Below are 12,626 nucleotides of genomic sequence, written 5' to 3'. Positions count from 1 at the left end.
AGAATAGAACAGAACAGAACAGAATCGAATAGAATATAACAGAACAGAACAGAATAGAATAGAATAGAACAGAACAGAACAGAGCATAATATAATAGAATAGAACAGAACAGAACAGAACAGAATAGAACAGAACAGAATAGAATAGAATAGAATAGAATAGAACAGAGCATAATAGAATAAAGATAGAATAGAATAGAACAGAACAGAACAGAATAGAATAAAGACAGAACAGAACATAACAGAACATAATAGAATAGAATAGAATAGAACCGAACAGAGCATAATAGAATAAAGATAGAATAGAATAGAATAGAACAGAACAGAACAGAACAGAACAGAACAGAATAGAATAGAATAGAATAGAATAGAACAGAACAGAACAGAGCATAATAGAATAGAATAGAATAGTATAGAATAGAATAGAACAGAACAGAACAGAATAGAATAGAATAGAATAGAACAGAACAGAACAGAATAGAATAGAACAGAACAGAACAGAACAGAACAGAACAGAACAGAATAGAATAGAATAGAATAGAATAGAACAGAACAGAACAGAGCATAATAGAATAGAATAGAACAGAACAGAACAGAACAGAACAGAATAGAATAGAACAGAACAGAACAGAATAGAATAGAACAGAACAGAACAGAATAGAACAGAATAGAATAGAATAGAATAGAATAGAATAGAACAGAACAGAACAGAGCATAATAGAATAAAGATAGAATAGAATAGAACAGAACAGAACAGAATAGAATAAAGACAGAACAGAACATAACAGAACATAATAGAATATAATAGAATAGAATAGAACAGAACAGAGCATAATAGAATAAAGATAGAATAGAATAGAACAGAACAGAACAGAATAAAGACAGAACAGAACAGAATAGAATAGAATAGAATAGAATAGAATAGAATAGAATAGAATAGAACAGAACAGAACAGAACAGAACAGAATAGAATAAAGATAGAATAGAACAGAACAGAACAGAACAGAATAGAATAAAGATAGAATAGAATAGAACAGAACAGAACAGAACAGAATAGAATAAAGATAGAATAGAATAGAACAGAACAGAACAGAACAGAACAGAACAGAACAGAATAGAATAAAGATAGAATAGGACAGAACAGAACAGAACAGAACAGAATAGAATAAAGATAGAATAGAACAGAACAGAATAGTTCTCCACTATGCCTCCCTCTCTGTCTTCCTAATGTCACGGTGCAGAATCAATGCTGTCTCTCCTCTAAACAAATGATGTGTTTATTTCAGATGATAGTGCACATTTAGCAGGTAGTCCCAGTTCTGGGTTTGTAATCATCGCACCATCTACACACACACACACACACACACACACACACACACACACACACACACACACACACACACACACACACACACACACACACACACACACACACACACACACACACACACACACACACACACACAGGACAGCACAGCTATGGTGTCTCACTTGGGACATTCCTACAGGATGTTGTTTAGAAGAAGCAGTGATGCATTCAGCAGAACCCAGGATGTAGCTACTAACACCACAGACAGACAGACAGACAGACAGACAGACAGACAGACAGACAGACAGACAGACAGACAGACAGACAGACAGACAGACAGACAGACAGACAGACAGACAGACAGACAGACAGACAGACAGACAGACAGACAGACAGACAGACAGACAGACAGACAGACAGACAGACAGACAGACAGACAGACAGACAGACAGACAGACAGACAGACAGACAGACAGACAGACAGACAGACAGACAGACAGACAGACAGACAGACAGACAGACAGACAGACAGACAGACAGACAGACAGACAGACAGACAGACAGACAGACAGACAGACAGACAGACAGACAGACAGACAGACAGACAGACAGACAGACAGACAGACAGACAGACAGACAGACAGACAGACAGACAGACAGACAGACAGACAGACAGACAGACAGACAGACAGACAGACAGACAGACAGACAGACAGACAGACAGACAGACAGACAGACAGACAGACAGACAGACAGACAGACAGACAGACAGACAGACAGACAGACAGACAGACAGACAGACAGACAGACAGACAGACAGACAGACAGACAGACAGACAGACAGACAGACAGACAGACAGACAGACAGACAGACAGACAGACAGACAGACAGACAGACAGACAGACAGACAGACAGACAGACAGACAGACAGACAGACAGACAGACAGACAGACAGACAGACAGACAGACAGACAGACAGACAGACAGACAGACAGACAGACAGACAGACAGACAGACAGACAGACAGACAGACAGACAGACAGACAGACAGACAGACAGACAGACAGACAGACAGACAGACAGACAGACAGACAGACAGACAGACAGACAGACAGACAGACAGACAGACAGACAGACAGACAGACAGACAGACAGACAGACAGACAGACAGACAGACAGACAGACAGACAGACAGACAGACAGACAGACAGACAGACAGACAGACAGACAGACAGACAGACAGACAGACAGACAGACAGACAGACAGACAGACAGACAGACAGACAGACAGACAGACAGACAGACAGACAGACAGACAGACAGACAGACAGACAGACAGACAGACAGACAGACAGACAGACAGACAGACAGACAGACAGACAGACAGACAGACAGACAGACAGACAGACAGACAGACAGACAGACAGACAGACAGACAGACAGACAGACAGACAGACAGACAGACAGACAGACAGACAGACAGACAGACAGACAGACAGACAGACAGACAGACAGACAGACAGACAGACAGACAGACAGACAGACAGACAGACAGACAGACAGACAGACAGACAGACAGACAGACAGACAGACAGACAGACAGACAGACAGACAGACAGACAGACAGACAGACAGACAGACAGACAGACAGACAGACAGACAGACAGACAGACAGACAGACAGACAGACAGACAGACAGACAGACAGACAGACAGACAGACAGACAGACAGACAGACAGACAGACAGACAGACAGACAGACAGACAGACAGACAGACAGACAGACAGACAGACAGACAGACAGACAGACAGACAGACAGACAGACAGACAGACAGACAGACAGACAGACAGACAGACAGACAGACAGACAGACAGACAGACAGACAGACAGACAGACAGACAGACAGACAGACAGACAGACAGACAGACAGACAGACAGACAGACAGACAGACAGACAGACAGACAGACAGACAGACAGACAGACAGACAGACAGACAGACAGACAGACAGACAGACAGACAGACAGACAGACAGACAGACAGACAGACAGACAGACAGACAGACAGACAGACAGACAGACAGACAGACAGACAGACAGACAGACAGACAGACAGACAGACAGACAGACAGACAGACAGACAGACAGACAGACAGACAGACAGACAGACAGACAGACAGACAGACAGACAGACAGACAGACAGACAGACAGACAGACAGACAGACAGACAGACAGACAGACAGACAGACAGACAGACAGACAGACAGACAGACAGACAGACAGACAGACAGACAGACAGACAGACAGACAGACAGACAGACAGACAGACAGACAGACAGACAGACAGACAGACAGACAGACAGACAGACAGACAGACAGACAGACAGACAGACAGACAGACAGACAGACAGACAGACAGACAGACAGACAGACAGACAGACAGACAGACAGACAGACAGACAGACAGACAGACAGAGAGTGTGGCTGGTCTGCCGTTCTGCAGCTGGATACTATTGGTTTGTTTTGGCAAAATTCTTCTGCTCTGTGTGACAATAAATAAATGAATGATGATATGCAATTTAAAACCAAAACTAAGGCCTCAGTATGAGTTTAAGACGTGAACATGGTCATGTTTGTTAAAAAAATAAAAATAAAAAATCCAGATTTTTATTTATTTTTTTGTCGATCCCGATCTTCGGAAAATCACGTGATCGGCCCCGATCGGATCGGGACATCCCTAGTAATAACCATGTACCACAGCTTATCTGTGATGTAATAACCATATACCATGGCTTATCTGTAATGTAATAAACATATACCACGGCTTATCTGTGATGTAATAAACATATACCACGGCTTAGCTGTGATGTAATAACCATATACCATGGCTTGTCATGAGATATTGCTTAATAAAAGGCTGAGATTATAACATTGTAACATGACCAGCTGCATGACCTCTTTATGGAACTCTGACATATAACTTCATCAGTTAAACAAACATCAAACAGACCATGTCTTACCATGCTTTTTGTAAACTTTATGTACATATACCTGTTATGTCTTATTCTTATTACTTGTATTATTGCACAAATGTCTTATTCGGTCATAGTGGCACCTCTCATCAGACCATGTTCATCTTGTTAGGTGATACTGATTTCACACGAGAGACATGTTTTATATTCATTAGATTCAGAAAACGCTGAGCTAGCACATTAGCCTATTCAGGATTCATGATCATCATCTGTTTTATCAATTTATAAGACATTTAAAATGATTAAACTGTGAATACCCGTTATCAGACACAGATTCTAAACACTGCAGGCAGATACATAATTTGTTGATTCATTGCCATTTCTGATCTTTATAATAAAAGAGTTAGCTAGGGCCGTAAGCTTAGGATGATGTGGGGAAGAGGACCAATGACCTGCATTGTTTACGAAGGGGATAGAAACACGTCTGTTTCAGCATTTTATCTCTTGGCCTGTATAATGTCAACAGTTCCTCTACTGCAGCCAAGATGTTACTTCTAAAGCCTGAATGAGACCAGGGACCGTTATCAGAGGCAGAGGAATACAATCTATCTTGACAGCATAGAGAAATATTATTACACTAGTACTATCTATCTTCATCCATCCTTCCATCCACCCTTCATCCATCCATCCATAATCCATCCATCATCCATCTTCTATCAATGCACCCATCACCCATCCATCCATAATCCATCCATCATCCATCCATCATCCAAATCAAATCAAATCAAATTTATTTATAGGGCCCGACAACACACGTTAATGTCCCCATGGGCCGTACAGGTCTTCTTTAAACAAGTCAAGAAGACAACATAACAATAAGTCAAGAACAGAACAAGAACACTAGATGAAGAACACACATCCATCCATCATCCATCACCCATGCATTCATCCATCCATCCATCCATCCATCATCCATCACTCATCCATCTTCTATCGATCCATGCATTACCCATCCATCCATCAACTATTCATTCATCCATCCAACCATAAACCATCCATCATTCATCTTATATCAATCCATCATCCATCATCCATCACCCATCCATCCATCATCCATCCATCCATCCATCATTCATATTATATCAACCCATCCATACATCCATCCATCATCCATCTTCCATCAATCCATGCATTACCCATCATCCATCACCCATTCATTCATCCATCCATCATCCATTATCCATCGTCCATCACCCATCATCCAACCATCCATCAGTCGTCTGTCACCGGAGGACTGCATATCCCAGCATGCAATGTGTTCATAGAGAAATGTAAACCTTTTAGCTGAGTCTGTTCCTCTGCACAGTGTTCTTGGCACAAGAGCAGCTCTGGAATCTGAGCCTAGTTTGAAATGGAAATTCTGCTTCAACAGCAGAGCAGAGATCTTTAACCCCACGAGGCCAGAGACAATATTGACTCTCCCTCTCTCTCTCTCTCTCTCTCTCTCTCTCTCTCTCTCTCTCTCTCTCTCTCTCTCTCTTTCTCTTTCTCTTTCTCTTTCTCTTTCTCTTTCTCTCTCTCTCTCTCTCTCTCTCTCTCTCTCTCTCTCTCTCTCTCTCTCTTTATATATATATATAGTGTATATAATCCATGTTAAACGTAGTATCAAATCTTAGTGTAGATGCCTGTACATCTATGCCTCTATTACTAGATGTAGTTCCATTGAAAGATAATATCGCTGCTGGCGGGACAAAACCTCATAACTCCGAAAACCCAACTTTTCAGCAGATGAAAAAAACAAACACAGATTTGAGGGTGAATAGAGTTACGAGGTTTAGACAGATGATTGGTTTAATGCTTTCCCATTGTGTAGACTTTGTAAAACCCACACACATATGGAGGATGCTCTACGGAGTTGATTTATAATTAAAAAAAATATATATATTTTAAATGGAGTTATGAGGTTTTGTCCCGCCGGCAGCGATATATGATAATTATGAATAATGACTGTAGTGTGTCCCTCCTATTAACAGGGTCATGTTCTAACAGACGGGGAGGCCCCCTGAAGCATGGACCATGTGGTCAGATTGGCCCTCTGGGGCCCATATATTACTATGGAGTCAATATGAGTCACCAGGTTCTTCACATAACTGAGATGTTATTCACATGGACCAACAAAGCAGCCTCTTAATTAAAATAAATAGTCTGTCTAAAATCCATATTCAGTGGCTTTTCTTTGGTATCTGGAAGTGATCCGATTGCATGGTTGTTTGAGTGTCCAGGAGACTGTGATTACCATCTCCAGAAAGTGAAACACGTTACATGTTTAACCCTTGTGTGGTGTTTTTACTCACCCAGTCTCCCCGGGCCTGGTGGACCCACAACAGTATTGTGATTTTAACCTCTTAACACTAGCACAGCCATGGAGAAAATGTCACTGATTCCCGCCGGGAACGGGTCAGATGACCCGACAGCTTATATGAGAAATATGAGAAAAATAAACAGTGTAAACTATATAATTACCTCTGAATATAAAAATATGAGGTTTACCACAATGAAATGTAGGTTTGAGTGACATAAACATACTTTATTTTTTATTAATATTAACACCACAGAGATGTCCGTGTTTCGAATCCAACGCTAGAGGGCCATCCACGGACATGTCCGTGGCAAGGTTGTTTTGGCTTTTATTCCATTTTAATAACCTACTCAATGTCACCGAGCGGCACTGCAGAAGTACCCTACTCTTTGAATTTGAAAAAGTGCATTACCGGCCAGATCCTCATAGGGGCGCTGTCTCGATAATGCAGTGTTCCCTGTGGCAGAAGTTGTCTTGTTTTTTCTGGATCTTCAATGTAGTTTTCTGCTAACCTGAAGCTATGCCTGTAGCATGTAGCACGGAATACGTTTTGGGATGCGGATATTAGTGTGCAGTAAAGGAATATATGATCAGCCAATGGACATATCGATCTACCAGATGGCGATCGATAACTGGGAAATCCTTTTTGCAGTCCAACCGGTCACAGGTAAGATCGATTTGACGTCAATTTCAGCTTGGTCGGTCCACCCGGTCAGCGAATGAGGCTACTGAGGCTAATGCCGTTATTGGTAATCAATAATCAGAAACGACGTCCCCTGCCCCCCCCCCTTTCATGCATTCATGGTGGACCATCATATCGATCATATGCAGTTTGATTTTTAACTCTAGCTTCTCTATAGCCGAAATGCCATTGGATTTAACGTTACTAGCTTAGCGCCTTATATCTCGCCTTCCAGGAAATATACCAGCCCAAATCCCATATAACGCTTATATTCAAGACGCTATAAAATGAGAACGTATTGATGAAAAAATTATTTCTTTAAGCCATTTTGAAGGGACGGTTTATGGTCTCAATTGACAATGAGAATGGACAGATAGCAATACTATAAAGTATAGATTTAGCTCTACAAACAGCCTCACAAACTATGCAAGTCTGTTTTGAAATGCTGGCCGTCTAGAGTGATATTAGACGGCCCCAAATGGCCCAGAATGAGTTAAAAAAAAGAAATATTATAAATTTCTTTTAATTTTTGATGGAAGAGCCACACATTGATGGGCAAAGAGCCACATGCAGCTTGCGAGCCATGTTGGCCACCCCTGCGCTAGACGCTCACAAAGTGCTGTGACTTTCGTCTGTTCCAACGGCCCATTATGTGGAATAACGTTCTAATTACATTTTCCTGAAGTCATTTTGAAATTTCAGAAACCGTGCCAGATAAAACTGGTACTTTTAGGAAAAGTCATTGAGTGACAGAGCTGGAGCTCGACCGAGTGACGAGGACACATTTATTGAAAATGCCTAGCGGTCATTTGACCCCTTGTCGGCTGTGCTAGTGTTAAAGGAACACGCCAACATTTTGGGAGATTAGCTGACCGTCTTCTCCAGAGAGAGACAAGAAGATAGATACCAGTTTCCTCTCTCTGTGGCTGCACGTTAGCCTAGCTTAGCACAATGAATGGAAGCGGACAGTGCCGGTTAGCCTTCGGGAGAGGTGTTAGTTGGACAATGCCTAGGCTAACCGGCGCTGTCCGCTTCCATTCATTGTGCTAAGCTAGGCTAACGTGCAGCCAGATCGCTTTCTACTGAACACACACAGAGAGGAGACTGGTCTCTATCTTCTTGTCTCTCTCTCTGGAGAAGACGGTGAGCTAATTTCACAAAATGTTGGCGTGTTCCTTTTAACAGTTGGGAAATGTTTGCATAAAACGCCTGTCGATTGCCCACATCACACGAACAATGAAGCCATAAACATTTGTGTAAGAATACTTAACAGATGTTAACTTTATGTCAATCACAAGCAATATAGAGGGCATATATGGTTTATATCCGCCATTTACCATTCACCTCGATATTTTCCATTTACCTCAATAAAAGTGCCATTCACTTTTTGTGATAAAAATGTCTATAAAAAAGAATGATCTATTATAATCAAGACATGAATGGAATAAATCATGTTTATCTCAACAATTATAAATGAAACAAGGTGGAGGCAGTCAGTGAAGGTACACAGTGAAACCTTTTGTTGAAATTTTTATGGTATTTTTTACGATAAAAGTAAAAAGTTCACGTACAATTTCCACATGTTTGGGTCCAGTGAACCAGAACAGCAGGTCTGTAATATAGATGTGTAGGAAGGTACACAGTCTGCACTGTTCTTTTATATGTTCTTCACGGAAAATGAGCCAAGGCTAATAAGTCTCACGTTAAATCAAGTTATTCACTGTATCATTTCTCTTTCAGTAACAACAGGCCCCACAGATCAAAACAGACCTGAACACCACACGAGAGTTAAAGTAGTAGTACTGTGAGACACAGCCTGTAAATGTCACTTTCAACATGGTATCAATCAAAATCTAAAATGTCTAAATCTTGATCACATCACAGATCACATGACTAGGTTTGAATAAACCAGTTAATTGAAATACTGAATGCACTTCCAAGCAGGTAATGAGTTGTCTGCAGATGGTATTCCGAGCCAGGTTAATACCACAGTTATAACACTGTTTATGTTTGTATGTATCTCTGTGTGTAGGTTAGCATTCAAACCCATTAGCGTACAGTGTGTGTATGTGTGTGTGTGTGTGTGTGCGTGTGTGTGTGTGTGTGTGTGTGTGTGTGTGTGTGTGTGTGTGTGTGTGTGTGTGTGTGTGTGTGTGTGTGTGTGTGTGTGTGTGTGTGTGTGTGTGTGTGTGTGTGTGTGTGTGTGTGTGTGTGTGTGTGTGTGTGTGTGTGTGTGACTGACAGGACTGACTGAATGAGATACTTATGAATTACTGACAACTTCAATCTACACATACACACACACACGCACACACACACACACACACACACGCGCACACACACACACACACACACACACACACACGCACACACACACACACGCACACACACAGCCTCCAGACTTTCCATAAAACTGCTCCCCCACTAAGCAGCCATAAGGAGACAGATGACTTTAATAACTCAGATATACGACTCCTTACTGTACACTGAATCCAGACTCATTACTTTGGTAATTCACTTCATAATGACTGCTTTTACTTTAGTGCCTCAGCTGCATCAGCTATAGAGTAAAGTGAAGTGCTTTTGTTGAAAAAGGTTAAAGAATTTAATTTCACACCGTCTGTGCAGCCTTGTGTCCATGTTGACGGTGAACACAGCCATCAAGGTATGGTTTCTTTATGTATAACAGACGTAGAACTATAATCTGTTTACTATTCTGGTAACTACTGTATATCACTGCATAACTCATAAATGTTCAGACAAGCTTAATTGTTATTAGTGATACTCTGTATGCACCAACTCAACATTATAGCTGCATTTTCTGTGATGTCCCAATTTGGTACAATTTATTTCTTCAGCAGTGTTTCAGAGGCTGTGACGTACAGGCGTAGAGACAGAGGTGTTTAGCAGGCTGTGACGTACAGGTGTAGAGACAGGTGTTTAGCAGGCTGTGACGTACAGGTGTAGAGACAGAGGTGTTTAGCAGGCTGTGACGTACAGGCGTAGAGACAGAGGTGTTTAGCAGGCTGTGACGTACAGGCGTAGAGACAGAGGTGTTTAGCAGGCTGTGACGTACAGGCGTAGAGACAAAGGTGTTTAGCAGGCTGTGACGTACAGGCGTAGAGACAGAGGTGTTTACAGACTGTAACGTACAGGCGTAGAGACAGAGGTGTTTACAGACTGTGACGTACAGGTGTAGAGACAGAGGTGTTTACAGACTGTGACGTACAGGCGTAGAGACAGAGGTGTTTAGCAGGCTGTGACGTACAGGCGTAGAGACAGAGGTGTTTAGCAGGCTGTGACGTACAGGCGTAGAGACAGAGGTGTTTAGCAGGCTGTGACATACAGGCGAAGAGACAGAGGTGTTTAGCAGGCTGTGACGTGTGACGTACAGGCGTAGAGACAGCTCTGTGTAGGAGGAGTGTGCATAAAAGCATGCAGACATGGTCGAAAGGGTTCAGTTGTTGTTCAGACCAAACATCACAATGGTTTCTCCCCTCCACATTGCCTGTGGTGCTTTCTTCCTATTGCAATAGGTTTTTAGTGAGTTTTTCCTTACCTTCGCGTGGGGTATGTCTGGGAGTGTTGCATTAATTTATTTATTTGACATTTTATTTTGGATTTCATGGTTTTTTTTTTTGTTCTTGATTTATTGTAATGTTTCTTCTTGACTTGTTTAAAGAAGACGTGTCCGGCCCCATGGGGACATTAACGTGTGTTGTCGGGCCTTACAAACTAATTTGATTTGATTTGATTTGATTTGACAAGAAATGTGATCTAAGTGAATTTGCCGGTGGGGTGATTGTTGGACAGGGTGTGTAGAGGAAAGCCAGTAGACTCGTCTCATCAAGTGGCCGTCAGCTGGTCGGTGAGAGGAGTGAGTTAGCGAGGTATTAGCCACACCTGGGGAGCCTCATCCAATGCCCCACTGGCCCCGGATGCAAAAACGCCTGTGAACAGGTCACAGTAGAACAGTAATATCATGCTTTTCCAGTGTTTTACCTCCTCTACCACGGCACAGAAAGTAGGAATTTTCTTTTGAACGTGGTTACCAATGGTTTAGGGCTGTCCCCGACTAAGGATTTGGATGGTCGACTATGATTGGCCAAAATGTGCCGTTAGTCGACTAAATATATATATATATATATATATATATATATATATATATATATATATATATATATATAATATAAAAAAAAATTTAATAAAAAAAATATTAAAAATTTTGTATCATTCCATTTGGGTGCTTAATGTCTGAAGGAGTCGACTGAAGGCTTCTTGTTCTCTGCAAAAGCATGCAATTGGTCCACTGATGGATACATCTTGATATTTGTCTAGTCTAGTGTGTTCATTAGATGGGTGAAATCCTCTTTCAGTGCCTCTGTGCCTGTTTTCGTAGGCAGTTAGCCTCTGGTATGCGTGCCATTAGCGTTAGCCACGCTTCTATGCCTCTTTTATTTTGGAAAGAATGATAAAAAAATTATAATAATAATAATTTTTATTTTATTTAATTTTTTTACTAGGAGGTTGGCTAGTTGACTACGGCTCCTTTCGACCGACTAATCGACTAATAGGGGTCAGCCCTATAAATGGTTACAGGCAGCCATACTGGAATAAAGAGAACTACACACACGAGAGACCCGTAGAATGTTTAAATGAGCTTCATTCTACACAGTGTTCTCAGTTCTGAAACAGAAGATCATCGTCATCATCATCAGGACTAAGCTCGCAAAGCACTCCGGTATGTGGAGAGGAAGTATTTATTTAGTTTGACATAATCACACATCAAGATTAGCAGCATGCTACTTGGGTAGAACGGCTCTAGGTAAAAGCTAATAGGCTCATTTGCATATTTGTTTGTGAAAAGGTTATTGATTTGGGGACAAAGGCATGTCTGGCTAGCAAGACAGCCTCTGTTGTCAAACATACTGTCAGATTATATTTACAGTTTGTCAACTGTAGGCACCGTTATGGTCATTGTCGGAAACGCTTGCTAGCGTGAAGTAAACTCGCAGACTTATTTTCACAGGCAACAGTCAAGCAATGACTGCTTATTCAACCCGTATCGTGGCTCGCGGGCCATGCAGAACCAACTTGACTCTACAAGGTCCTCATATAGACCTGGGTTCCACAGTGACCCCCCCCCCACCGCTGCTCAGTGAAGCTCAAACTATCAGCACTAACTGTATTGTGTAGGTTCATGATGTCTGACAGAGGTATAGATTATTTAATTATTCTACTGTTATAAGTAGGGATGTCCGATATCGGCCGATATTGGCATAAAAATGTGATATCGGAAAATAT

General features: G+C 41.6%; 1 protein-coding gene across 1 annotated transcript in view; it reads right to left on the bottom strand.

The window, feature by feature from the left end:
• The window catches only part of ripor3 (RIPOR family member 3), a gene marked incomplete at its 5' end in the record, with an annotated part of 61,636 nt that extends 51,653 nt beyond the window's left edge, over window positions 1–9,983 (bottom strand). Inside the window, 1 exon segment of the mRNA XM_084315936.1 lies at window positions 9,940–9,983. Within this exon segment, the coding sequence (XP_084172062.1) occupies window positions 9,940–9,983 (44 nt within the window).
• Window positions 9,984–12,626: the final 2,643 nt, after the last annotated feature.

Source organism: Notolepis coatsorum, assembly GCF_963971535.1.
Source record: "Notolepis coatsorum genome assembly, chromosome: 6".
NCBI lineage: Eukaryota > Metazoa > Chordata > Actinopteri > Aulopiformes > Paralepididae > Notolepis > Notolepis coatsorum.
Note: the sequence above shows the minus strand (reverse complement) of the source record. Positions and strands in the feature narration are given on the sequence as shown.